This window comes from Nesoenas mayeri (genome assembly GCF_963082525.1).
Source record: "Nesoenas mayeri genome assembly, chromosome: 9".
NCBI classification, from domain to species: Eukaryota; Metazoa; Chordata; class Aves; order Columbiformes; family Columbidae; genus Nesoenas; species Nesoenas mayeri.
Window position 1 is genome coordinate 5,010,650 of NC_137557.1, and position 27,473 is coordinate 5,038,122.

Below are 27,473 nucleotides of genomic sequence, written 5' to 3' on the forward strand. Positions count from 1 at the left end.
GGCAGGAAGGGGTTGGGGGCTGTGTGCAGGGGGGTAGGGTGTTTTTTGGGTGGTGATTAAAGCTGCCCTGGCAGGATCCAGGCACAGCCCTGGTGCCGGCCGGGCAGTGCGGTGCATTCATGGTGCCTTTTTTTTTTTGGAATGGCGGAGGGGAATAGCAGGTCCCATGAGGGGGCCGAGCACCTGGTGCCCCTGTTAACTGCTGGGAGTCCTTTGGTCGCACCCTGCACCCCTGTTTTCCGTGCTTCCCCCCTCCCGCAGCCCCCAGCCTCTCCTCCGCCGGCTCCTCCGGGCACCCAGCCAGCAGCGGGGATTGATTAAAGGCAGCCTCGACCTTGGTGCCCCAGCTCCCCGCCATCCTCCCTGCCTTTCATTAGGAAAAATTAAATGGGAAGGGGTGGAGGAGGGGAGCACAGATGCCTGGGTTCCCAGTGGGAGGCTGGGGGGGCGGGGAGCAGAAGGGTGCTGGCCCTAATGGCTGTGGGGTACAGCACCCCAGCTCTTGCTCAGCCCCCCCAGTGCTGCTGGGAGAGAGTCACCCAGATGTTTTAATCTCTAGAGCCCCCCCCATGGGCTCTGAGCCCCTGATCCTGCCAAGGAGGAGGAAATTATGTGTGTGTGGGGGGGTGGCCTCACCTGGATGCCTGTGTCCCCTGGCCTTGTTCTGGGCCCCCTGGCCTTATTCTGCGCCCTGTTTCATGGGCATCACCGCCTCCTCACACCCATCATGACCCACATGGGGGAACTGGCATTGCTCCCTCCACCCCCCCATTATTATTGATTAGGGGAGGGCAGGAAATTGCCTGTGTGCTGGGTGATAAATACCGCGGGTGCCTGGCAGGCGGGCAGCGCGCCCGGGCGCTTCCTAATGGATCGCTTCCTATTAGCCCGGACACGGGGGGGCTGTGCTGGGCCAGGCTGGGCTCCGATGTGGGGGGACAAGTGTGACACTGCTGCCTGCGCCTGCTCTCGCCAAGCCTGGCACGGCCAGCTGGCCCCTCTGCTCGGCTAGAGGGCTGGATAAAACAAGGAGGCTGGGGGGACAAAATAGGGGAGCCCTCATTGCTCCCCACATTTTGCAGTGGGTTGTGTCTAAATCCCCATCCAGGGGGAGCAGGGGCTGACTTTGCTCCCTGCTGCAGGAGGGAGGTGCCCTGGGATGGGCACTGCGTGGCCCGCGGGTTTTATTTACAAACAGGCGGGAGCTGGCACAGGGCAGCCGGGCACCAGCGGGACCCAGCGGCCTATAATGTTAATTATCACCACGTAATTAAAAGCCCATAAAAAGCCTCACACTTCATTAAATTAAAGCTTCCCCACACTGTGCCCACAGGCTCCAGCAGAGTTAACCTTGGCCGTGCCAGGCACCAGCTCCACCGCAGCTGGGGACCCCTGGCTGGGGGGTACAGCACCACACACACGTGGGCACCCCAACACCGTCACACCTGGGCACACCCGGGGAGCACACCCGGCTGCACGCACGGTGTTGCACGTGTGGGGATGCTGTTCTGGTTGAAGGTGCCCACACGGCATTGCACAGGCATGTGTGCCCACGCTGCCCCTGCAGACACGCTGCCACACACACCAGGACACGGACAGGGGGCTGACACGGGTGCACACATGCACACCCAGCTGTGCACACGCAGCGTGCACACCTGCAAAGACAGCATTGCACGTTGGCACAGCAGCTCCGGTGCACGACGCCCACACGGCACACACCTACACAAACAGCATTTCTTCCTCCTTCCCAACAGACAGACAGACACAAACCCTGCGTCTTCTCCACGCTCCCACCCATCGCTGCCAGTGCCCAGAGAGGAGATCCCATGTGTGCCTGCCCCCTCTGTGCCTCAGTTTCCCCAGGAGGGGAGCTGTGCTGAGGGGAGAGGGGTGCACCCCCAAACTCCTATGGTGGGTGGGTGCCCTGTGTCAGAGGTGCTGTGCTGAGGTCTGGGAGATACAAAGTGGGGGTGAGGGCCCCCTGCACACAAGCATGGGCACATAGGCATTGTGTGGGGTGTGCATATATGCATTAAAGGGGGTTATATATGTACTAGGAGTGTGTGTGTACTCAGGAGGGTTCTGTGCTGTGGGGCGTATATGTGCACAGTGGGGTGTCTATACGTGCACATGCATCGAAATGTATAGGCACTTTCCCCTAGGTGTGATGCGCTGATGTACACTCAGGGCTTGCGGGGGGTGAGGGGGCAGCGGAGACACACACACCTGTGAACACAGGGGTTTGCGAACTGTCACACGCGTGTGCCCAAGACCCTGGGCACTGCCACCAAGTGGGGCTGCAGGCAATGCCCAGCCAGGGGGCTGGGGGGGCAGGTGCTGGCGGGTGCCCGTGCCCCGGCCTGTGGGGGTGGGCAGCCAACGGGGCCTCCGCTATTTCTTGGAAATTTTGCAGCATTCATTTCAGTGCAAATAAAAGCTGTCATTGCCGGAGAAATGATACTGATCGGGGTCTGAAAAGACAGCAAATTACCCGCCTGAAAATGCACCGCTGGAAAAAAATGCATATTAAACACACAAAAAGGCACTTTGCCATCAGCCGCGCTTCCCCCGCCGCTCCAGAATAACCACACTTTACATAATTCTCCCTCTCCACCTCCGAATTAATTTTGCAGACAGAGGCAGAGGCAACCCTTTGACAATAGTGGAGGGGAGACGCGGCGGCGGCGGGGGGGGGAGCCGGGCTGGGGGCTGCTGGGGAGGTGTCTGCTCTGGGCTGGCGACACAGCGGGTAATGGGGTGCTTAGGGTTTGGGGGACTGAGGGCTTTGGGGGCGATGAGGGGTTTGGGAGAGTTGGGTCCATGAGTGAGGTCTGGGGGTGCTGGGTGGATGCACCCAGCTGGGGGGGGGGCGTGCTCCTGTCCTTCCCCTCTTGGGTGCTGGGGAGGGAGATTCAGTCTCTTGGGCTGGCATTTATGGGGTGATGCCCACCCCAGCAGGTACTTCCTGGGCCAAATATTTCCTACAAAGGACAAACCATCCCCCCCTAACACTGGGATGAGCCCTCCATGTGTGCACTCCAGAGCCTGGCACCCTCCCTGGGGTGCACATGCCCAACGTGGTGAGGACCCCCCTGCACCCCTCCACTCTGTTCTCCCATGTAGCTGCACCCAAAGGATACCGCAGGCCAAGCTGCCCACCCAACTTGACACCCCAGACTAGCACCCCTCTAAGAAACCTCTCAGGAACATGCGCCACTGGGCATGGAGGCACCGTGCCCAGCACGCTGGCAGTGCCAAGGGGGAGCAGAGGGTATAGTGTGGGGGGGTCCAGCAGCAATGGTGTGGATTCAGCTGGCCAGATGCTTGGCACTAAGGGACTGGTGAAAGGGAGGGGGCAGGCAGTGGAGGTTGGCACGGCGCTGCTTTGCATTTTCAATGACAGACCCATGCCGGGTGCTCGGGAGAGTGGAAAAATCTTATTTGTCACCTGCTGGCGGTGCGCGGAGGCTCCCGCGCCGCCGCTAATCTCAGGGAAAATGAGGATGCCGGCAGGGTGGCCCGTGGGACGAGCAGGGTGGAGTGGGGCTGAAGGGGTGGGTGCTGCCCCACATCCTGCTCAGTGTCAGAACTGTGGGCTGCAGGATGGGCAGGACCCGGGGGTCACAGCAGCCTGGTCAAGCCTGGGTGTATTGGCATCAGCAAGGGCTTGGCAGCGCCTGCGGGCACCCTGGAGCAAATGCCCTGCACCCCCAGCCCTGTCTGCAAACAACTCCTTTTCCCTCCAGCCTGGCTTCAGGGGCGGCTGCTGGTCTCGCAGCACCATCTCCTCAGGGTGGCACTGCCTGCACATCCCCTCGGGGCACTCCATGGAGATTTTTGTGGAGAGACGACACTTGGAAGAGGGCACAGGCACTGCCTGACCCCCCGTATCTACACACAGGTGTCCATCCTGTCCCTGCCATACTCCAGCTTCTCAAGATGCCAATTCCTGCGGGATGCCGCAGCACTCTCTGGCTGGCTCAGATTTATCTATTATTTTATATCCACACGCCTTTAATTTTTACAGTCCTGTTGGAGCAATACCCAGGACTGTTAATAATGCCAGCCCCCCCCTTCCTGTGTGCATCCATCATGCTCCCACCAAGGTGCCAAGCGAGACTCGGGGCCCAGTAAGTGCAGGTATGGGGAGGCTGGTGTGTGGCACCCAGCCCTGTGCCCCCACCCTCCAGCCAATCGCCCCGGGTGAGCAGCAGGATTGGCACCCTGTGCCCACCCATGAAGCAGAATGGGTTCCGGTGCCCTTGCACCTGTCTGGTCAGGGTGCCCAAGGGAGGGGAGTCTCTCTGGTGGGGTTCAAGGAGCCCCTCTGTCCTGGCATGTACCCCAGGAATATTTTGCTGTAACGCCCAAGTGTGTGTGTGAGTGTGCCAGGGTTTGTGTGCCTGTAACGGGAGCTGGACGGCAGCACATGTTCACGTGTGTGTATGAGGGGACAGACAGCGTGTGTACTTGTACTCGTGCGTGTTGGTGTGCACGGGTGTACATGTGATGTTCGTGTGTGCTGCTGCCTGTGTGGGGGCTGTTGCACATCCCGGTGCTGCAGTAGGCACCTTGCCCAGGCCATGCCCAGCACCCTGGCACTCCAGCACTGGAGAATGCAGCTTGTCCCATCTCGGGCAGGGAGGGCTGTTCCTGAGGCCAGCCCTTGGTGCCCAGAGGACAAAGACAGTGGGTCCCACACCAGCTGAGCCACCTGTGCCATGCCAAGCAGGGTCCTCATGCTACCTATAGCACAACACCCAGTACGTGCTGCCTGGGGCTCCCACCCCAGCACCCAGGAAGACCCAGGGACCTTTCTGAGCACCCAGGGCTGCGCAGGCATGGTGGGCAAGGCTGGCAGGGCACCCTGAGCACAGCAGGCAGGAGAGCTGCGTGGAGCTGGGATACACAGCCTCTGCGGGGGGCTGCCGCGAGGGGTGGGAATAGCTGGGCTATAAATCTCCTTGCTGGGCCCCCCCGTGGCAGAGCAGCTCACGATATTTATGTTGGGGATTTATCTGCAATGCAGTTTAATATTCCCGGACCTTCGCATGTGTGTATTTGTATGTGAGCGCATGGCCCCCTCCCCATGCCACCCTGTGCCACCCCAGTGCCCACCCTCTCACTCGAAGCCTCCCAGGCTCCATCTCCTGCCCGCCCACAGCTCTTCCCTCTTGCACCCAACCTGGCCATACAGACGGGACGGGCACCCCAGGGTGCCCAGGCACGGCGGGGGGTGATGAGCTGCTGGGATGCGCCTGGCACGGGCCGCCAGCCGTACCCACCTGTGCCCCTCCTGGGTGCCGGGCTGCCGGGGGGTGGCAGCAGGTTCCACAGACGGGAGTGCCAGGCGAAGTGGCACTGCCAGCCCTGTGCCAGCCCGCCGGGATGAAGGGCCCGGGGACCCCTCTATCCTGCTTCCCCGCCGGCGGGGATGAGGTAAGGCTGGCGGGTGGCACAGGGCTGCTCAATTTGCATAATAATCTCGTTAATGGAGCCTGGCCTGCGGGAGAGCCGGGCTGGAGACGCCACCCCCTCCCCGCCCCGCTGCCTCCCTCCGGCCCCGCAGCTCCGCCAGCCGCGGCGCGGGGCGCGGAGCGGAGCGCGGGGCGCGCAGCCGGACGGGCAGCGCCGGACCGGCCAGCCAGCAACCCCGGGCAGCCTGCTGACATCCCCCGAGCAAGCCGGTGAGCACCCCGGAGCATCCCCCGCGCATCCCGGGAGCGTACCCGAGCATCCCAGGCAGCGTCCCCCGAGCATCCCAGGAGCATCCCCCAAGTGCCTCGGTGAGCAAGCGGTGAGGGAACCCCGAGCACCCGCGGACATCCTGGGCAGCATCCCGGGCAACATCCCCTGACCACCTCCGAGTACCTCGGTGAGCAGCCCGGTGAGCATCCCCCGAGCAGCCCGGGGAGCACTCCCTGAGCCTACCGGGGAGCACCCCGTGAGCATCCTCCGAAAATCCCGGGCATCATCCCGGGGAGCACTTCCCGAGCATCCCCCGAGCAACCCTAGACCATCCCCCGAGAAACCTTCAAGTATCCCCCGAGCACCACGGGTATCACCCCGGTGAGCACCTCCCGACCACCTCCCGAGAACCCCGGCAAGCACCTCCCGAGCATCCCGGCAAGCACATCCCGAGCATCCTGGGCAGTGTTCCCGGGCGCTCCCGAGCATCCTGGGCAGCATCGCGGGCAGCATCTCCCGAAGACGCCGGGCAGCCCCGCCGCAGCAACCCAGGCAGCCCCCCCGCCCACCCCACGCCCCGCCGCGCCGCACCGTGCCCGCTGCCGGCCCCGCAAACTTTCCGGCGGCGGCGGCAGCTCCGCGGCTCGAGCAATGCCGGGCTGCGGCACCGGGGCACAACTTTGCCCAAGTTGCAGAGGGAATAGGGGCTGCGGGGCTTGGGGGGCACAGCCACGGGGATACCAGCCACCTCCCGAGCAGCTCTTTGTCCCCAGCGTGTCCTCCCCCATCTGCAAATCCAGATGCCATTCTGAACTGAGCAAGGATTGGGGTCCCCTTTTGAAGCATCCCCCCACAACATATCTATGCCCCCACCCTCCTTATCCCTTGGCCAGACCCTTTCCTCCCTGGCACAGCACCCCAGCCAGAAATCTGTGCCCATCAGGCACCAGCTAGAGGGTTGGATGGATGGTGGGGGGGGATTTGCTTTGAGATGTCTGTGGTGTCCAGGTTTCGCCCCCCCAGACCGGAATTAACTTTGCACATGCATCATGCACCGCACCACAATTTGACACAACGCAATGCAACACGGTGCACCACGACCCAACCCAACACAATGCAACGCCGCTCACCACGGTACAACGCAACACAACGCGGTGCAGGGCCATGCAACCTGATCCAACCTGCAACACCCCAACCCAATGCCTTGCCCCATAAATCTACCCAAAGCCACTCTTGGCAAGCTGCTCACCCTCCTCTGTACCCCACCCAAAGGGACTGACAGCCCTGTGGCTTCCCCAGGCTGGGAAGGGCTCTCCTGATGCGGCATGAGGCTGGGCTCACTGGACCACCCCCCATGCCCACTCGGCGTGGGTGCTTTTGCTGGGTGGGTGTGGGGTATGTGGGATGGAGCTGTGTCAGTGGCTGAAACCTGCCTGGGTCATGCAGGCAGGACCCTGTCTTGTGACCAGAGGGACTGGCAGAGGGGACATAGGGTAGAGATGCCACTGAGCTCCTAGTACTGGGCACAGTCCCAGTGACACCAGCAGGGCATACAGGCAGAGCTGGCAACGTAGGTGGTGATGACGGCAAGAAACAAACGCCCCCCCGAATCCTTGCTCCTCCCAAAACCCCCCTCAACCACCTCCTCTGCCTTTTCCAGGATCTTCCTGACACAGCCAGGCACCCTCCACCACCACCCCACTGTGGGCATGCCTTCAGCATGAACCGTGGGGCACCCAAACCTGTCCCCCACCTGCCCTGAGCTCCCTCCACCCGTGCTGCCTGTGGGGAGCCCAGTACCCGGCCATGGAGAAGACTTACTCATTGACGGCCCACTATGATGAGTTTCAGGAGGTGAAGTATGTGAGCAAGTACCGGAGCGGGACCCTGCCCAACGGCTTCACCCTCCAGCTGGGCACCGGGGCCAAGAAGCGCCGGGGGGGGCTGCCGCGCTGGAGCCGCCGGGAGGTCTGCCTGCTCTCGGGGCTGGTGTTCGCTGCTGGGCTCTGCGTCATCTTGACGTGTATGTTGGTCCTCAAGTACCTGGCTGCTGAAGGGGACAGCTACTGCTTGGAGGGGTGCCAGGAGAAGAAGGCCTTCCTGCGGGCATCTCGCTTCCTCAGCGCGAACATGGATGCCACCATCGATCCCTGCCAGGACTTCTATTCCTTCGCCTGCGGTGGCTGGCTCCGGCGGCACGGCATTCCCGAGGACAAGCTGGTGTACGGCACCATCGGAGCCATCGCTGAGCAGAACGAGGCCAAGCTGCAGGCGCTGCTCAGCCGCCCGGTGCGGCGTCGAGCCCTCACCTCGGCCGAGAGGAAGGTCAAGGAGTTTTTCCGCTCGTGCCTGGACCGGGCTGAGATCGATCGGCTGGGCCCGCGACCCATGCTGGAGGTCATCGGGGAGTGCGGTGGCTGGGATGCCCCCCCAGGCCGTGGGGACCTCAATGAGCTGCTCTACAAGACACAGGGGGTCTACAGTGCCGCTGTGCTCTTCTCCCTCACCGTCAGCCTGGACGAGAGGAACACCTCCCGCTACGTCATCCGGGTGAGGGCACCCTGTCCCTAGGGCTGCTCCCCGCTGCCACCTGCTTGTGCTGGTGACACCCCCCAGTGACACCGTCCCTGTTGTGGTGGCGCTGGGCGCTTGCCCTGTGTGTGGGCTTGGCTGCAGCAAGCTGCTGGGCTGGGGACAGCCCCTGTCCCTGAGGACACCATCATCTCCCCAGTATGGGACATCTGCATCAGGCTGCCCTGGGGTGAGGGTGACAACCTCAGGGACAAGGCTGAGGACACGGGCAGGGCAGTTCAGCCCACCTGGCTGCTGCAGGCAGCCTAGCAGGACACCAGGGTGTCTGGAGTGCTGACAGCCAAGCCCCTCACCTTGGCATCCTGGCTGCCATCTGTATACAGAGGGAAAAGCCTCGATGGTGACCGAAGCTTGCCCGCCAGCGCCACAGCACTGTGCCAGGATGCCAGGGCATCTGCCCATGGCTTTGTCAGCCTTCCCCACACCTGCCAGCCCATGTCCCTCATCCTACAGTGTCATCAGGGCTTTTTCTGGGTGTCCAAGCCTCAAGCACCCTCAGTGGCTGTGGGAGTGTGGTGGTGGGCATGGTGGGGGGACAGCAATGACATGGTGGGGGGACAGCAATGACCTGGTGGGGATGCCAAGGTGAGCACAGTGAGGGACATGGAGGGCCATGATGGATGGCACAGCAGTGGGGGACATGGTGGGGTGGGCGTGGAGGGGACATGGGATGTGGGTGCAGTGGGGACATGGTGGCATGGTGGGGACAAGGTGCTGGGGATGGTGATGGCACTGGGGGGGACACAGTTGAGGGGATGAGCTGTGAGCTGGTGGGGCTGCGAGGGATGTGCGAGGCCGTGCTGGTGGCCACGCGTGTGTACACTAGAGGGAGCGAGTGTCACAGGGAACGGCGTGGAGGGGGGTGAGGCTGAGTGGGAGGTGCAGGTGTGCGTGGGGTGTGGCGGGGGAGTGGGGGCAGGTGGGTGTGACAGGGCTGGTATCAGGGGTGTGTGTGTGCCCGGAGGAGGCTGGGGAGGGGCGGGTATGTGTGGCAGTGCCTTTGTGGGAAACCAAACGGGGGGTGAGGGGAGAGGGTGTGGAAAAAGGCTGGGGGTACATGTGGGTGTGCACATGGGGGGGCTGGTGCGGCAGGACATGGTAGGGTGGAGGAGTCAGAGAGAAAAGGTGGGGGGGTGTGCATGGAAAGGGGGGAAAATTAGGTGGTGCATGTGTAGGGAGGTGGGAGGTGAGGATGCACAGGTGTGTGTCATGAGCAGTGAGTTACAGACATACGTGTCTGTTGTTTACACGTGTGTGTTCAGGTATATGTATGTATTAGAGCAGAAGTGTCATACTCCTTTTCACCGAGTGGCACATCAGCCTCGTGGTTGCCTTCAGAGGGTCGAATGTAATTTTAGGACTGTATAAATTTAATTACTTCTACATTTATACAGTCCTAAAATTACATTCGACCCTCTGAAGGCAACCACGAGGCTGATGTGGCCCGCCGTGAAAATGGGTTTGACACCCCTGCATTAGAGGCTGTGCTTATAACTACAGGGTAGCCCAGGGCTGACCCTCCATGCTGCCATCCCACAGATCCTGAGTCACCAGGACACCCTACGATATGGGGCAGGCAGAGGGTGCCTTGCCAGGGCAGGCTGGGGGTGCACCTTGCTCAGCACAGCAGCCCCCCATTCCTCACCTACTGTCCCCATCTCCCCTCAGATCGACCAGGATGGGCTGACGCTGCCAGAACGGACTCTTTACTTGGGGCAGGATGAAGAGAGTGAGAAGGTGAGGGTGGCCACCGATGCTGCTGGCATGGGGACACAAGGAGAGGGAGCAGCACCCAGCAAGGGTGGCAGATGGAGGGTGCCCCACCATCATCAGATCTGGGGCTGGGGTGCCTGTGGGTGGCACTCAGTGTCCCTTTCCTTGGCACAGATCCTGGCTGCTTACCGGGTGTTCATGGAGCGGCTACTCACCCTCCTGGGGGCTGAGCATGTGGAGCAGAAGGCCCAGGAGATCCTGCAGCTGGAGCAGCACCTCGCCAATGTGAGGGGGACACCTGTCCTGGGCGCTAGGGTGCCCCCGCCCAGCCCTTGGGCACCCCAGTCACAGAACTTTTGGAATCTCCATGCCTGGTCCTCCAGGACCCCATCTCCATCCCCTTGGGAACCTCTGCTCCCAGCCCTTGGGGACCTTCATGCTTGAAGCCCTTGAAGATCTCAGCCCCTTGAAGTCTCCATGGCAGAGCAGTCCCAACATCTTGGGAATCCCCTGTCCCAGCCCTTGGGACAACCTGTCCAGCCCTTGGAGAGCCCTCTGTCCAGTCCTTGGCAACCCACTCCAGACCCTTGACGACCCAATGCCCAATTCTGGGGGACCCCTATGCCCAGCCCATGGGTACCCCAACTCCTTGAGGACATCAAGTGCAGCCCTCAGGGCCCCACTGACAGCAAGATGGGAGGGTTGTGGGTCAGCAGCCTCTATTGCCCCAGACCTGTGCCCGTCCCTGGGCCACCCCCCAAGGCAGGCAGCGGGATGGTGACAGCTGTGCCCGCCCCGTGCAGATCACAGTGTCTGAGTACGATGACGTGCGGAGGGATGTCAGCAGCATGTACCACAAAGTGACCCTGGGTGAGCTGCAGCGCATCACCCCGACGGTGAGTAACCCTGATACCCAGCCTGCCACCCTATATCCACCATCTGCCCTGCATGCCACACTTGTCCCTGTCTCCCTGCTCCATGTTCCCTCTTGCTGCCAATCCCACATCCCCAGGGCCAGCCTGCACCCTGGGTAAGCCAGCACAAGCCCCAGCACAATACCCCAGTGTCCCCAGAAATATCCTCGTTGCTCCCAACCATACGAGTCCGCTTGATCATGATGCACGTACCTGGGTGGGAAGGGTTGGTGGGAGGCTGGAAAGCCTGGATGGAGTTTCCTTCATGGTGGCATGGAGCTGGTGGGTGTCCTTCGCCTTCCCTCGACGGTGCTCATCCTGGCAGCTCAAGTGGAAGCGCTTGCTGGACCGCATCTTCCATGACAACTTCTCAGAGGAGGAGGAGGTGGTGCTGCTGGCCAGCGACTACATGCACAAGGTGTCCGACCTCATCCGTGTGACACCCAGCAGGTGAGGGGGGGCTGGCATCCCCCAGCCCCTGCACCTTTCCCAGCCTGGCAGGGGGCTTGCAATGGGGTGGGCACAGGCTGGCTGCAGCTGGTCCCCCCACCATCGCCACCCTCCTGGGGAGACCAGGCTGGGGAGGGGGCCTCCTGGGAAAGCCCCTGGAAGAGGTCACTGTCGTGGGCCCCACAGCACCCTGGTTGTGACCAGCCACCTGCTGAGACTCCCCCATGCTAGATGTCACCAGACTCATCACACAGCAGGGAGGGATATGATGCCAGCCCATCCCTGAGCCCCCACAGGACATGATCACCCCCATGGCCTGCCTGGTCCCCAGGCAGCAGTGCCCCTACCCAGGCACAGGGTCCCCACACTCCCCATGTGCCTGGGGACATGCCCAGTGTTGGGGGGAGCCTGATCCTGTCCCCCACTACCAGGATTCTTCACAACTACATGCTGTGGCGCATTGTGGTGGTGCTGAGTGAGCACCTCTCCACCCCCTTCCGCGACGCCATCCACGAGCTCTCCAAGGAGATGGAGGGCAATGAGAAGCAGCTCGAGCCAGGCAAGATCTGCCTGAGCCAGGCCAACAAGCACTTCGGCATGGCCCTGGGTGCCCTCTTTGTTGAGGAGCACTTCTCCTCTGCCAGCAAAGCCAAGGTAGGTGACGCTGCCTGTGGACATGAAGCCACTGTGTCCCCCTTGTCCCCTTGCTGAGGTGTCTGCCACCACCCGGCACTCCCCTGAGGACCGGCTGGCAGAGTGATAGGTGGTGAGGGTGCTGTGCCAGCACCTGTGATGACCTGCCATAGGTGCAGCAGCTGGTGGAGGACATCAAATACATCCTGGACCAGCGCCTAGACGAGCTGGACTGGATGGACGAGGAGACAAGGAGAGCAGCCAGGGCCAAGGTAGTGGCCCCCAGCATGAACCCCTGCCCTTCCCTCCACCATGGCCTTGGGGCACGGGGATTGGGGGCCTTATCTGCTACTCATTTTGCCCGCAGCTCCGGTACATGATGGTGATGATCGGGTACCCCGATTTCCTCCTCAAGCCGGAGGCTATCGACAAGGAGTATGAGGCAAGTGGTGGCCCAGGGCCATCCAGGGGTATGGACACATGGAGGGGAGAGGTGGTTCTCCCACCTGCCTCAGGGTCTGTGAACACCAGGGTGGGTAAATGCTACCTTAAAACAAGCCACCTCCTAGTAGGTCATTGTGCCCACCACTTGCACAGCCACATGGGCAGTGCCATGCTGTCCCTGGGGTCCTAGATGACGTCCCCTTCCCCACATTGCACCCACCTAGAGCTCATTGCCATCCTCAGCAAGGGCTGAGGGTGCCTCTAACCCTGTGTGGCACAGGGACCCAGAGGTGACGCATGTGCAGCCACCCACGTGGGCACACAGAACAGGGCATGAGGACGCACTCACGCCACATCTAGCCCAGGGCCACAACCCCGCACCCTCAGTCTCCAAAGCTCACGGGGGTGCCCCAGCCCTGCTCCTCACACCCTTGGGGCTGGCATCCCCCTGACAGGGCCATGTCCCCCCAGTTTGATGTGGATGAGAAGACCTACTTCAAGAACATCCTCAACAGCATTGCCTTCAGCATCAGGCTCTCGGTGAAGAAGATCCGGCAGGAGGTGGACAAATCTGCGTGGGTATCCCCTTGCCCTGGGGGGTTACTGGGGGCACTGCATAGCCCCACCGATGCCCCACGTCCCATGCCTGGTTGTACCCCACAGGGTGCAAGCAGGAAGGCACAGGGCAAGCCAGGAGTGTCCGCCAGCTGTGTGAGGGGGTGGCATTTCTGTGTCCCCTGGTGTCCCCGCAGCCTGGCACCGCTGTCTCTCCTTGCAGGTGGCTGCTGCCTCCCCAAGCGCTGAACGCCTACTACCTGCCCAACAAGAACCAGATGGGTGAGGCATCGTCCAGCCCCTGGGGCTCAGCACCCCCAGGGCAGGGGGTGTGGGGAGAGCCCGAGCAGGGGGGCACAGTGCCGGGTCACCTGGTGGCAGGGGATTCTGCAGGTGGGCACCAGGCAGGGTGACACCCCCAAATGCAATGCTCTTCTTTGTCCCCAGTGTTCCCCGCGGGCATCCTGCAGCCCACCCTCTACGACCCAGAGTTCCCACAGTGAGTGTGAGGCCGCAGCACGCGTGGGGGGTGCCAGGGTAGGGTATGGGGGTGCCAGGTCCTGGGGCCACCTATGTCCCTGCCAGCACCGTGACCTCCACTCTCACCTCTGCTCCCCCGCAATAGGTCTCTGAACTACGGTGGGATCGGCACTATCATTGGGCATGAGCTGACCCATGGCTACGATGACTGGGGTGAGTGACCCCTGTTCTGTGCCAGGGCGGGAGGCGGGTGGGTGTCCCTTGGTGTGACCAGTGGAGGTGATGGTCTTGTCAGGAGGACAGTATGACAGGCACGGGAACCTGGTGCACTGGTGGACGGAGAAGTCGTACAGCAAGTTCCTGAAGAAGGCGCAGTGTATTGTCAACCTCTATGACAACTTCACCGTCTACAACCAGCGGGTGAGCCTCTTGCCCAGCGGGCAATGCCCAGGTACACGCTGCCCCATGGAGGGACCCTGCTTGCTCCATCGCTGGAGCTGGGTGCCCGCAGGAGAGCACAGCTCTGCCCTGCCCTGAGACCAACAACTCATCACACCTCAACCTGGAAATGCCTCAGGGCCCTGGGTGGGGGAAACTGAGGCACAGCCTTGGTGCCAGGGTGGGGAAGGGGGGGTGCCTGACTGAGGGGAACATCTCTGCTCACTCTGTTAATCTCTCTCTGCAGGTGAATGGCAAACACACGCTGGGGGAGAACATTGCGGACATGGGGGGGCTCAAACTCGCCTACTACGTAAGTGTCCCCTCCACGCTAGGCTGTCACAGCCCCAGCAGGGCCATGGGGCGGCTGCTGATGCCATCCCCACGGGATGGGAAGGAGACCCCCCCATCCCCACCTTGATCCCTGTATCAGGGACTGGGCATGATGCTGCTTGGGCTGGGGGCTTGAGGGGTGCCCAGGCTGTTCTGAGGGCACCCCTTCTCCTCCAGGCCTACCAGAAGTGGGTGCGGGAGCACGGCCCTGAGCACCCCCTGCACCACCTGAAATACACCCACGACCAGCTCTTCTTCATCGCCTTTGCCCAGGTGAGCCCCTGCCCTCCCCACACGGCATGCACTGGGGTGGGGTCGCACTCTGTGGGTCCTGTGGCTCAGCTCCATCAGTGGGTCCTGGGCTAAGCCCTGCAAGGAGCAGCCTGCACAGCCTTGCTGCTCTTGGTGATCCTACAATGACAAATGTGTCCCCCTCATCACCTCCAGACACCACACGATAACAAATGCATGTGCTCCTGCAGCCAGGCAGCTCACAACCCCAGGAGACCCTACAATAACAGACATGCCCCTATGCTCTCCCAGCCCTTCTATACCACACACACATGTTCCCAGGAGACCCTGCAATAACAAACACAACCAGGGCATCGCTGCCCTAGTGCTCCAGCAGCCAGAAGGGCCATCGTGGGCTCTGGTGGGTGTTGGGACCTGGGATGCCCCGTCCACTGACCCTTGGGGTCCTTTCTCCTCACAGAACTGGTGCATTAAGCGACGATCCCAGTCCATCTACCTGCAGGTGCTGACAGACAAGCACGCCCCAGAGCACTACAGGTACCAACCGGCCCTGAAATGGGGGGAGGACGGGGGGTGCCAGCTTTCCCAATGGCTGGCGGTGGTGTGCAAAGTGACGTGGGCACCCTTTGGGGTGCTGACACCAGCAGCTCTGGGTGCTCATCCCAGGGGACAGGGTTGGAGTGCTGCTGGGGTAAGCGGGTGCCCCAAGTGGGGTGCATGGCAGCGGTGGGGAGGGCAGGGGGTGCCTGGCTCTGAGTTGTCCCCCTCTCCTGGCAGGGTCCTGGGCAGCGTCTCGCAGTTTGAGGAGTTCGGACGGGTTTTTCATTGCCCCAAGAACTCACCCATGAACCCGGCGCACAAGTGCTCGGTGTGGTGAGGCCAATCCCCTCTCTGGCAGCCTGGCACCCCCCGGTTCCCATCCCTGCCCATGTGCCACCCCGTGCCCAATCCCTGCCTCCCCCCATCTTTCCCCCTACTCTCCAGGGAAAGGGGGCACCCTGGGTGATGAAGGGGGTCACTCTCCAAAGACAGGCACCCACTGGAGGGGTGGAGGCAGTGGGGAGAGACTTGGGGTGGGCATGAGCACCCACCCAGAGGCAGCTGCCTCCTGCCCAACCCCACCCTATCCCCTCTCCTGCAAACTAAGGGGGGCTGAGTCCCCATGGAGGAACTAGGCAATGCAGGGCAACCCCCTCAGGCACCTGTGTACCCCCTCTTCTGTCCACCCACCCCAAACCCTTCACCCACCTCTACCACAGAGAGTGAACCAGGGATGCCACAGGGCTGTCCTGTGCCAAAAGACTCCCCTGCCCAGTGCCAACCCTGGCACCCCTGGCCAGCTCTGTCCTGTCCTCACATCAGTCCCAGCAGCAGGTGGGCGACACCAGCTGGGCTCAGGGCCGGGCGATGCCAGCCTGCCTCAGGAGCACAGGGACACAGACACCCGCTGTATTTTTCGCTGCTGTTTATTGTCAATAAACCACTGAATACGCCGGGTTCTTGCATGAGGCAATGGCTGAGGGACACATGGGGACTGTCAGCAGCAGGAAGCATCCCCAGCTCTGTCCCACCAGTGTCACACCCCACGTTTATTAACCACTGAGCACCCTGAGCAGGAGTCTGGAGTCCCCCTGTGTCTGGAGTTTGGTGCCGCATGGCTGCTGCATCAGGACCAGGGATGCTCCAAAGAGCTGCCAGCCACCTATGGGTGCTGCAGCCACGGGGAGGGGGTCTCATGGGGTGCCCCAGGCCCGTGGGGTCAGTGGAAGAGGGGCAGGAGGAGAGTGGGCAGGAGCAGGGTGGGCAGGAGCAGGGGGACAGCGCGGGCACTGGCGGCAGAGATGGTGTTAGAGGTGCGCTGGCGACAGTCGGTGTAGGGCTCGAGGCAGGCGGCGTACGCCATGACGTGGGCGATGTAGGTCTGCTCCTGCACCCCGTGGAAGAGGTAAGCCATGGGGCCCTTGGCCAGGATGGCCACGTCCTCGCCACCGTGCGTCTCAGAGATGAGGGGTACAGCCGCCTGCTGTGTGTAGTTGAAATTCACTGGAGAGGGCGAGAAGCGGGTGAGGGGAGCTGCAGGGACACCCAGCCCCGTCCCACCACCCGGCCACGGTCTCTGTGCACTCACTGGCTGTGGCCTCATCCACGGCAGTCCGGTTGCCTCTCACGTAGCCTGGCCCGTTCCCATAGAGGATGGACGTGTAGCTCTTCCCATCAGCAGCTTCGCTGGGGGCCAGACCTGGGGAGGGGGCAATGGAGGGGAAGAATCAGCCAAGAAACCCCCGTGTCACCCCTCTGGCTGCAGCCAGGACACCCAGAGCTGGCAGTGCCCAGCACGGGGCCATGTCGTGCTCTCAGCAGCTGGGCAGAGCTTTACCGAAGATGGAGGAGCCGCGCAGGGTGTAACCACCAAAGGAGAAGACGTGGGAGTGGTCGGCAGTGACAACAGTCAGGGTCTCTGCCTCATCTGTCACGATGCCCGCCCGTTCGATGGCCCGGTCGAACGCCACCGCATCCGTCAGCGCCTTCTGGGCTGCCCCTTCGTGGTGGCCGTGGTCGATTCTACCGCCTGCAGACGGACACCCACGGTGGGCTGGGGACCGCCGGCAGCACCCCAACCCTTACCCCCACCCTGGGATGTGGGACTCCCCCCTCTTGCCCACCCTGAGAACACCGGCCCTGACTTATCTTCCACAAAGAGGTAGAAGCCATTGGGGTTCCTTTTCAGGATGGTGATGGCCGCTTCTGTCATCTCGGAGATGGACGGGTCCAGGATGGGGTCACGCACCAGATCATATGTCATGTCCATGGGTTCAAAGAGACCTGGGAGGGGACACGTTGGGCATAGCCTCAGCACCTGCACGTGTCCTAGTGGATGCTGGTTCCCGGCATGTGAGACGTTTGTTACCCATCAAATAGTTCACGTTGGGGTCAGCAGCAGCAGCCAGCATCTCTGTCCTGTTCCAGACATAGCGGGCACCCTGTGAGCAAATCCCAGGGTTTGGTCACAGAATCACACAGTCACAGAATGTCAGGGATTGGAAGGGACCTCAAAAGGTCATCTGTCCAATCCCCCCACCAGAGCAGGAACACCCAGATGAGGTTACACAGGAAGGTGTCCAGGCGGGTTGGAATGTCTGCAGAGTAGGAGACTCCACAACCCCCCTGGGCAGCCTGGGCCAGGCTCTGCCACTCTCACTGAGGAGAAGTTTCTTCTCAAATTTAAGTGGAACCTTTTATGTTCCAGTTTGAACCCATTGCCCCTTGTCCTACCATCGGCTGTCACCAAGAAGAGCCTGGCTCCATCCTCCTGACACTCACCCTTTATATATTTGTAAACATTAATAAGGTCACCCCTCGGTCTCCTCCAAGCTCCAGAGCCCCAGCTCCCTCAGCCTTTCCTCACATGGGAGATGCTCCACTCCCTTCAGCATCTTTGTTGCCCTACGCTGGACTCTCTCCAGCAGTTCCCTGTCCTGCTGGAACTGAGGGGCCACAACTGGACACAATATTCCAGGTGTGGTCTCCCCAGGGCAGAGTAGAGGGGCAGGAGAACCTCTCTGACCTACTGACCACCCCCTTCTAACCCACCCCAGGTACCATTGGCCTTCCTGGCCACAAGGGCCCAGTGCTGGCTCATGGTCACCTTGCTGTCCTCAGGACCCCCAGGTCCCTTTCCCCTACGCTGCTCTCTAATAGGTCATTCCCCAATTTATACTGGAACCTGAGGCTGTTCCTACCCAGATACAAGACTCTACACTTGCCCTTGTTATATTTCATTAATTTTTTTCCCCGCCCAACTCTCCAGCCTGTCCAGGTCTCTGGATGGCAGCATAGCCTTCTGGTGTGCCAGCCACTTCTCCCAGCTTCATGTCATCAGCATAGAGTACACTCTATTCCCTCATCCAAGTCATTGATGAATGATGGATGTCAATGGATATCCAGTCCTGTGCCTGGGGCTGGTGGACAGAGGACCATCCCACCATCTGTCACCCACCTGCCGTGCCTCCAGCCACATGTTGATGAGGTTATTCCCGTCCCTGCGCACCCCGTTCATGAGAGTAGAGTTGGGATACTCAGGGTCCGGTGTTCCTGCAGGGGTCATGTAAATCCGACCACCCCCAAGGATCACCTGGAGGGGACAAAATAGGCAGTATTAGCAGGGGTGACCAGGAAGGGTCTCCTGCTCCTCCCCTGACACGGTGGGATGCACAGTGCTCTGAGCAACCTGATCTAGTTGAAGATGTCCTTGCTTATTGCAGGGGAGATTGGAGTAGATGACCTTTGAGGGTCTCTTCCAACCCAAATGATTCTATGATTATATAGGCAACTCACATTGATGTCGACATTGTGGATCAGCTGCCAGGCGATGTCCTTGCAGCCCTGGCTCCGAGACTCCGCGGGCATGCTGGCATCCGCGTACCAGTTGCGATCCACCACATGTGCGTAGGTCCCCGAGGGTGATGCATGCTGCACCCGTGTAGTCGTCACGATGCCCACCGCCTTCCCTGCCATCCCCCCACCCATGAGGCTCCATGAAGGGTGAGCAGGGCAGGCCATGGGGTCCCCACCATAAAGCCTCATGGTGGGGCAGCACCCCCAGTGTGATGCTCCTTGTCCCTGTGGGATACCCCCAGCCTGGCCAGCCCTGCTGCCCCGTGTCCCCCATTACCGGCTTTGCGGGCTCGCGCCAGCACCGAGATCACCTCGTTGCCAAAGGTCGTGTTACACTGCTGGTAGCGGGCAGCCGCGCTCACCCCGATGGTCCTGTAGTTGGTCTTCACCCCACAGAGATAGGCTGTGGCTGTCCCTGCACTGTCGGGGACCTGACGGTCCACGTTGTACGTCTGCCAAGGACACGCAGCAAGTTTAGGGCAGGGGGTGGTTGGCAGAAGCAGCAGGCAGGGGGCCTCCATTCCACCTGCACCCCTTGCCATGCCCATTTGCTTACCCAAGGACCAGTGTGGGATGGGCAGGGACCCTGTGCACTCCATAAGTGCATCCCTGGGGTACTTCTGTGCCAGCAGCCCCATGAGCAGCGCTTTGGTCCCCTGCCCAAAATCACTGTGCTCCCTGCACAGTGTGGTGGGGATTTACCTTAGACAGAGCCACGTAGGGGAAAGTATCCATGGCGAGGGGTGTTTCAGGGCCCAGATGTCCCTCCTGCTGTCCCTTTAGGATGCGGGTGGCTGTCATAGTGGGGATCCCGAATCCTGAGTGAGGAGAGAAGGTCCCGGTCACTCTCTGGACTGGCTGTCCTTGCTGCATCCAGCTCTTTCTGCAGCAGTGACACCAGCCTGCCCACCACGGGTGTCAATGGGACTCACCATCCCCCATGAAGATGATGAGGTTTTTGGCTTCTCTTATCCTGGGCTGGATGTTGAAGGAGGCCTGGATGGCTGCGGCTGCCTGATTGTTCCAGAAGGACGGGTTCTCCTCCTCCACTGGGACAAGGCAGCATCCGTCAGTCCCAGCTTGTTAGCACCCACGTCCCTGGGGCTCCCACATCATCCCTGGGGTACCCACATCGACTCTGGGGCACCCACATCCCTCTGGTACTCACTCCCTGGGCATCCTCATGCTGGGGCCTCCTCTGACAGGGACCCAGTGAGTCAGGGTCCATTTTGGGGTGGGGAAAGGCCATTCGGGCTTGGACCCACTGCCTGGCCCAAGGGTGCTAGGGCAGCAAAAAGGGACGTGATGGTGGAGTTCCCTGGCAGCTGGGATGGAGCCAAATTCGGGTTGAGGAGAGGCTATAGGCACTGCCCCCAGAGCCCTCAGCCCAGAAACAAGCAGGAAACTGGTCTTCCAGGAGAAAACTGGATCAAGGTCCTCAAAAAAGCAGGGTAACCCTTATCCACCCTTGCAGAGCCAGGCAGGCACTGCTTCCCTCCCCAAGCCCTCACTGTGCCCAGCCAGGCTCGTGCCCTGCTGGATGTCCCACTTTCCTGGCACCCACTACAGCCAGACTGGGCACCCGTCCCCATTCTCGTCCCCACCTGGGATGACAGCAGCGCTGGACCCTGCCCAGAGGGCCAGGCAGAGGGCGAGCAGTGCCAGGAGCTGCATGGTGAGATCCGGTAGCCCAACGCCACTGGCAGTGTCCACAATTCTAGCAGATCAGGGGAGGGACTTTGGACCAGGATCACAGGGTGCATGCAGAGATTCACCGTGTCTCTGATAGTGTGGTGTTCTGCTGGGCAGCCAGCACAAAGGCCACGGGGCTGGGCTCATGCACCTCCTCGAGCACACCATCTTATTGCTGAGGGGGAAAGGACAGACTTGGGGTGCATACAGATGTTGAGGGGCAAGAGGATGGGCAGAACCTGTCTATTGTTGTTGCCTGCCCTGGCTGTGGTACTGCAGTGCCAGATCGAGGGATGCCCTGGCTGTGGGTGCCACAGGCAGTCCTGAACATCAGACCTGGGGCAAGAGGGGTATCAGGAGCACCCGCGTTCAATTGTGCGCTGCGCAGACATTATCTCTGCCCAGCAATTTATGGAGCAATAAATCCACTGATATGGACTAAAACTTTGTTCATTGCTCAGCCCTTCCTGGGTGGGTATGAACCCTGGTGCCTGTCAAAGCTGGGAGGGACATGCAATGCCTTCACCCAATGTTCATCGCCTGTTTCACCCCAGTGCCTCCAGTGCTGGTCCCAGGGTGGAGAGCTGGCAGCTACAACAATATAGGGAAACTGAGTCACGGGGCAGCACCTTAGGAGACGCCTGCCACTGCAAACACTTGATCAGCAGATGGAGGCAAACAACCCATGTTTACTGCATTCATTGATCCTGGCTCCCATTGCAAGGGTGTACACAGGACCACTGCCATAGAGGATGCTGGTGTATGCCCGCTTGTCCTTGGCTTTCTTGGGGGCCAGCCCTGGCACAGGGAAACACTTGGTCACTCTCTGTCCCATACAGGCACCTCTCCCCAACCCCCACCTTGGACAGCTCAGCCTCCGGTGGGAGCAAAAGGGAGAGGTGGGAACAGGGATTCTCCCCACCCCTCCGGGGACCCACCGAAGATGGAGGTGCCACGCAGCGTGTTGCCCCCAAAGGTGAAGACGTGGGAGTGATCGGCCGTCACCACGGTCAAGGTGTCAGCGGGGGAGGTGAGCTCGCCCGCCCGCGCCACCGCCCGGTCCAGCATGACAGCCTCCATCAGCGCCTGCTTGGCCCGGCCGCTGTGGTGGCCGTGGTCGATCCTGCCGCCTGCACGGGGAACGCGGCCGTCACCCCTGCCTGCTTCCCTGCAACACCCACCTGCTCCCAGACCCGCGTCCCGCCCCAGCTCCAGCCACGCTGCCCAGCGGGGCTACTCATCTTCCACAAAGAGGAAGAAGCCGTTGGGGTTCCTGCGCAGGATGCGAATGGCCTTTTCCGTCATCTCCACGATGGAGGGGTCTGTGGAGGCGTTGCGGTTCAGCTCGTACTGCATGTCCTTGGGCTCAAAGAGGCCTGGGAGAGTGGGGCAGGAGGTGTTCATGCTGGGGCTGCTTTGTGCCCCCACCAGCATCCCAGGAGTGGGAAGGACGAGGAGGCGTTGCCGGTGGCAGAGCCAGTGATGCTCTCACCCATCAGGTGGCTCACAGAGTCATCCTTGATTGCGTCCAGGCCCTTCTTATCCCAGACGTAGCGGGCGCCCTGCCAGCAAGAACAGAGCCAGTGCCAATGGCACATGTCCCGTGCCCAGCATCATATGTCCCGCACCCTGGCACGGTACCTGCTTGGCACTCAGCCATTCGGCAATCAAGTCCAGGTCGTCCTTTCTGATACTGTTCTGGGACGGGTCCTCTGGGTACTCGGGGTCTGGAGTCTTCTTGGGGGTCATGTACATCTGCCCACTGCCCAGAATCACCTGCCAGGGAGCGGGGAGAGCAGCCACCCCATGCTGCTCACCCCAGCTCCCTCCCCAAATGCTGCCTGTGTCCAGGGTGGGGGGACAGCCCTTTATGGCCCTGCCCTCTCCCGCCAGAGGGCTGAGACGATGGGCTGATAACATTCAGGGACTATCTCCCAGCCCTGCCCAGGGCCCCCAGCCCTCCCTGGGGCCATCCCTGCCCCCAGCAGCCAGGGAGGACCTTTAGCCCCTCCCTGGGGACCGGGACACCTCGGGGCCCCCAGCTCCGCTGGCAGCTGCTGTGGGACCCCGGGGAGCAGCAGGGAGGGCGCAGGGCAAAGTGCTGTTTTTGCAGACAGGCTGAGCTGTGTCAGGCTGGATTGGTCTTGTCTTCCCCAAGACAAAGCCGAAGAGGGGAACACCGGCTGAAGGGGTCTGGGGAGGACAACTTGCCTTTGGTGTCAGTGTCCTCAGATCCCCTTTCCCAGGGGCTGGGGACAGGGGCATGGCTGGGGGTACCAGGGCAGGATACAGGGCTCAGCCTTTCAAGGAGCACTCTGTACAGCTCCACTGCTCCTGGTGACCCTACAATAACAAACATTTCTCCCTCATCACCTCCAGACACCCACAGTAAAAAATGCACATGATCCTGCAGCCAGGCAGCTCACAAACCTGGGAGACCCTACAATAACAGACATGCCACTGTGCTGTCCCAACCCTTCTATACCACACACACAGGCTCCTGGGAGATCCTACAATAAGAAACACAACAAGGGCATCGCTGCCCTAGTGCTCCATCAGCCAGAAGGGCCATCATGTCCCAGTGGGTACCAGTACCCTGCGGGCTCTGGTGGATGTTGGGACCTGAGATGCCCCATTCACTGACCCTTGGGGTCCTTTCCCCCTGCAGAACTGGTGCATTAAGCACCGATCCCAGTCCATCTACCTGCAGGTGCTGACAAACAAACATGTTCCCACGACAATAGCCCCCCTGGTGCCCCGCGCCAGCCCCGTCCTGTCTCCGTATCAGCCCTGGCAGCAGGTGACACCATCAGCTGGGCTCAGGGCTGGGTGATGCCAGTCTGCCCTGGAAATGTGGGGACATGGATGCCCGCTGTATTTTTTGCCACCGTTTATGCTCAATAAACCACTGGATACGCCGGGTTTTATGCAAGAGGCAATGGCTGGGGGACACGTGGGGACAGTGAGCAGCAGGAAGCATCCCCAGCTCTGTCCCACCAGTGTCACAACTCACATTTATTAACCACTGAGCACCCTGAGCAGGTGATATGGGGTCCCCCTGTGCCTGGGATTTGGTTCCCCATGGCTGCTGCATCAGGACCAGGGATGCTCCAAAGAGCTGCCAGCCACCTATGGGTGCTGCAGCCATGGGGAGGGGGTCTCATGGGGTGCCCCAGGCCCGTGGGGTCAGTGGAAGAGGGGCAGGAGGAGGGTGGGCAGGAGCAGGGTGGGCAGGAGCAGGGGGACAGCGCGGGCACTGGCGGCAGAGATGGTGTTAGAGGTGCGCTGGCGACAGTCGGTGTAGGGCTCGAGGCAGGCGGCGTACGCCATGACGTGAGCGATGTAGGTCTGCTCCTGCACCCCGTGGAAGAGGTAAGCCATGGGGCCCTTGGCCAGGATGGCCACGTCCTCGCCACCATGGCTCTCAGATTTGAGGGGCACAGCTGCTTGCTGTGTGTAGTTGAAATTCACTGGAGAGGGCGAGAAGCGGGTGAGGGGAGCTGCAGGGACACCCAGCCCCGTCCCACCACCCGGCCACGGTCTCTGTGCACTCACTGGCTGTGGCCTCATCCACGGCAGTCCGGTTGCCTCCCACGTAGCCTGGCCCGTTCCCATAGAGGATGGACGTGTAGCTCTTCCCATCAGCAGCTTCGCTGGGGGCCAGACCTGGGGAGGGGGCAATGGAGGGGAAGAATCAGCCAAGAAACCCCCATGTCACCCCTCTGGCTGCAGCCAGGACACCCAGAGCTGGCAGTGCCCAGCACGGGGCCGTGTCCTGCTCTCAGCAGCTGGGCAGAGCTTTACCGAAGATGGAGGAGCCGCGCAGGGTGTAACCACCAAAGGAGAAGACGTGGGAGTGGTCGGCAGTGACAACAGTCAGGGTCTCTGCCTCATCTGTCACGATGCCCGCCCGTTCGATGGCCCGGTCGAACGCCACCGCATCCGTCAGCGCCTTCTGGGCTGCCCCTTCGTGGTGGCCGTGGTCGATTCTACCGCCTGCAGATGGACACCCACGGTGGGCTGGGGACCGTCGGCAGCACCCCAACCCTTACCCCCACCCTGGGATGTGGGACTCCCCCCTCTTGCCCACCCCGAGAACACTGGCCATGACTTATCTTCCACAAAGAGGTAGAAGCCATTGGGGTTCCTTTTCAGGATGGTGATGGCCGCTTCTGTCATCTCGGAGATGGACGGGTCCAGGATGGGGTCACGCACCAGATCATATGTCATGTCCATGGGTTCAAAGAGACCTGGGAGGGGACACGTTGGGCACAGCCTCAGCACCTGCACGTGTCCTAGTGGATGCTGGTTCCCGGCATGTGAGATGTTTGTTACCCATCAAATAGTTCACGTTGGGATCAGCAGCAGCAGCCAGCATCTCTGACCTGTTCCAGGCATAGCGCGCACCCTGTGAGCAAATCCCAGGGTTGGGTCTATAAATGTACAGTCCTGTGTCTGGGGCTGGTGGGCAGAAGACCATCCCACCATCTGTCACCCACCTTCCGTGCCTCCAGCCACATGTTGATGAGGTTATTCCCATCCTGGCGAATCCCTCTTGCTGACGCATCGTTGGGATACTCGGGGTCTGGTGTCCCTTCAGGTGTCATGTAAATTCGACCACCCCCCATGATCACCTGGAGAGAATAAGATGGACACATCAGCTATAGGGGTGCCTAGAGAAGGTCTGTCCCTGCTCTACCCCCAGCGATGGTCACTCACATTGATGTCGACATTGTGGATCAGCTGCCAGGCGATGTCCTTGCAGCCCTGGCTCCGAGCCTCCGCGGGCATGCTGGCATCCGCGTACCAGTTGCGATCCACCACATGGGCGTAGGACCCCGAGGGTGATGCATGTTGTGCTCGTGATGTTGTCACGAAGCCCACTGCCTTCCCTGCAATCCCCCCACCCATGAGACCTCATGAAGGATGATCAGGGCAGGCCATGGGGTCCCTCACCATAAAGCCCCAGGATGCTCACAGTGGGGCAGCCCCTTGTCCCTGTGGGATACCCCCAGCCTGGCCAGCCCTGCTGCCCCGTGTCCCCCATTACCGGCTTTGCGGGCTCGCTCCAGCACCGAGATCACCTCGTTGCCAAAGGTCGTGTTACACTGCTGGTAGCGGGCAGCCGCGCTCACCCCGATGGTCTTGTAGTTACCCTTCACCCCACAGAGATAGGCTGTGGACGTCGCTGCGCTGTCAGGGACCTGACGATCCACACTGTACGTCTATCAAGGACAAGTACAAGGCTTAGGGTGGGAATGGTTGGCAGAAGCAGCAGGCAGGGGGCCCCCATTCCACCTGCACCCCTTGAGCTGCACCCCATGAGCTCATTTGCTTACCCAAGGACCAGTGTGGGATGGGCAGGGACCCCGTGCACTCCATAAGTGCATCCCTGGAGTGCTTCTGTGCCAGTAGCCCCATGAGCAGCGCTTTGGTCCCCTGCCCAAAATCACCCTGCTCCCTGCACAGTGTGGTGGGGATTTACCTTAGACAGAGCCACGTAGGGGAAAGTATCCATGGCGAGGGGCGTTTCAGGGCCCAGATGTCCCTTCTGCTGTCCCTTTAGGATGCGAGTGGCTGTGAGGCTGGGGATGCCAAAGCCTGAGTGAGGAGAGAAGGTCCCAGTCACTCTCTGGACTGGCTGTCCTTGCTGCATCCAGCTCTTTCTGCAGCAGTGACACCAGCCTGCCCACCACGGGTGTCAATGGGACTCACCATCCCCCATGAAGATGATGAGGTTTTTGGCTTCTCTTATCCTGGGCTGGATGTTGAAGGAGGCCTGGATGGCTGCGGCTGCCTGATTGTTCCAGAAGGACGGGTTCTCCTCCTCCACTGGGACAAGGTAGCACCCGTCAATCCCAGCTTGTTAGCACCCACATCTCTGGGGCTCCCACATCATCCCTGGGGCTCCCACATCATCCCTGGGGCACCCACATCCCTGGGCATTCCCATATTGGGGCCTCTTTTGACTGGAACCCAGTGTGTCAGGGTGCAGTTTGGGGTGGGGAAAGGCCATTTGGGCTCGGACCCACTGCCTGGCCCAAGGGTGCTAGGGCAGCAAAAAGAGACATGATGGGGGTGGTGGGATGGAGCCAAATCCATGGCGACAGGAGGCTATAGGCATTGCACCCAGATCTCTAGCACTAAAACAAGCAGGAATCTGCCCACCCAGAAGAAAACTGGATCAAGGTCCCCAGAAAAGCAGGGGTAACTCCCATTAACCCTTGGGGAGCCAGGCAGCCCCTGCTTCCCTCCCAAAACCCTCACTGTGCCCAGACACGCTGGGCACCCGTCCCCATCCTCGTCCCCACCTGGGATGACAGCAGCGCTGAGCCCTGCCCAGAGGCCCAGGCAGAGCAGTGCCAGGAGCTGCATGGTGAGATCCGGTAGCCCAACGCCACTGGCAGTGTCCACAATTTTAATAGATCTGGGGAGGGACTTTGGACCAGGACCAGCCCACGCAGGGTGTGTGGAGCGGTTTGACATGTCTCTGATAGCCTGATGTCCTGCTGGGCAGCCAGCACAAAGGCCATGGGGCTGGGCTCAGGCACTTCCTTGGCCCATCATCTAATTGGCGCTGGGTGGACACAGAAATTTGGGGTGCAAACAGATGTTGGGGGGCAAGAGGATAGGCAGAACCCGGCAGATGTCATTGCCCACCCTGGCTGCGGTACTGCAGAGCCAGACAGGGGGATGCCCTGGCTCTGGATGCCACAGGCAGCCCTGAGCATCAGACCTGGGGCAACAGGGCTATTGGGAGCACCCGCGTTCAATTGTGCCCTGGGTAGACCTTATCTCTGCCCAGTACTTTCCACTGATGTGGACTAAAACTTTGCTCCCTATCGGTGAGGTATGAACCCTTGTGCCTGTCAAAGCTGGGAGGGACATGGACTC

General features: G+C 61.1%; 3 protein-coding genes across 3 annotated transcripts; 1 reads left to right on the plus strand and 2 right to left on the minus strand.

Annotated features, from left to right (window-relative positions):
- Nucleotides 1-7,494: 7,494 nt before the first annotated feature.
- Nucleotides 7,495-15,369, plus strand: ECEL1 (endothelin converting enzyme like 1; the record flags this gene model as incomplete). Its single annotated transcript, XM_080350072.1, has 17 exons — nucleotides 7,495-8,238; nucleotides 9,949-10,017; nucleotides 10,168-10,278; nucleotides 10,797-10,889; nucleotides 11,233-11,357; nucleotides 11,789-12,011; nucleotides 12,164-12,262; nucleotides 12,358-12,432; nucleotides 12,906-13,009; nucleotides 13,213-13,271; nucleotides 13,437-13,488; nucleotides 13,615-13,682; nucleotides 13,765-13,889; nucleotides 14,155-14,220; nucleotides 14,418-14,513; nucleotides 14,953-15,029; nucleotides 15,270-15,369. 17 exons carry the CDS (start codon nucleotides 7,495-7,497, stop codon nucleotides 15,367-15,369), a joined length of 2,286 nt encoding a protein of 761 aa, XP_080206198.1.
- Nucleotides 15,370-16,251: 882 nt separating this feature from the next.
- LOC308043532 (intestinal-type alkaline phosphatase-like) lies at nucleotides 16,252-20,561 on the minus strand (the record flags this gene model as incomplete). Its single annotated transcript, XM_080349689.1, has 11 exons — nucleotides 16,252-16,535; nucleotides 16,621-16,731; nucleotides 16,870-17,061; nucleotides 17,181-17,315; nucleotides 17,401-17,473; nucleotides 18,490-18,624; nucleotides 18,828-19,000; nucleotides 19,165-19,339; nucleotides 19,590-19,705; nucleotides 19,820-19,936; nucleotides 20,492-20,561. 11 exons carry the CDS (start codon nucleotides 20,559-20,561, stop codon nucleotides 16,252-16,254), a joined length of 1,581 nt encoding a protein of 526 aa, XP_080205815.1.
- A 3,204-nt stretch (nucleotides 20,562-23,765) lies between these two features.
- LOC308043533 (intestinal-type alkaline phosphatase-like) lies at nucleotides 23,766-26,954 on the minus strand (the record flags this gene model as incomplete). Its single annotated transcript, XM_080349690.1, has 11 exons — nucleotides 23,766-24,049; nucleotides 24,135-24,245; nucleotides 24,384-24,575; nucleotides 24,695-24,829; nucleotides 24,915-24,987; nucleotides 25,079-25,213; nucleotides 25,299-25,471; nucleotides 25,630-25,804; nucleotides 26,065-26,180; nucleotides 26,295-26,411; nucleotides 26,891-26,954. 11 exons carry the CDS (start codon nucleotides 26,952-26,954, stop codon nucleotides 23,766-23,768), a joined length of 1,575 nt encoding a protein of 524 aa, XP_080205816.1.
- Between the last annotated feature and the right edge of the window lie 519 nt (nucleotides 26,955-27,473).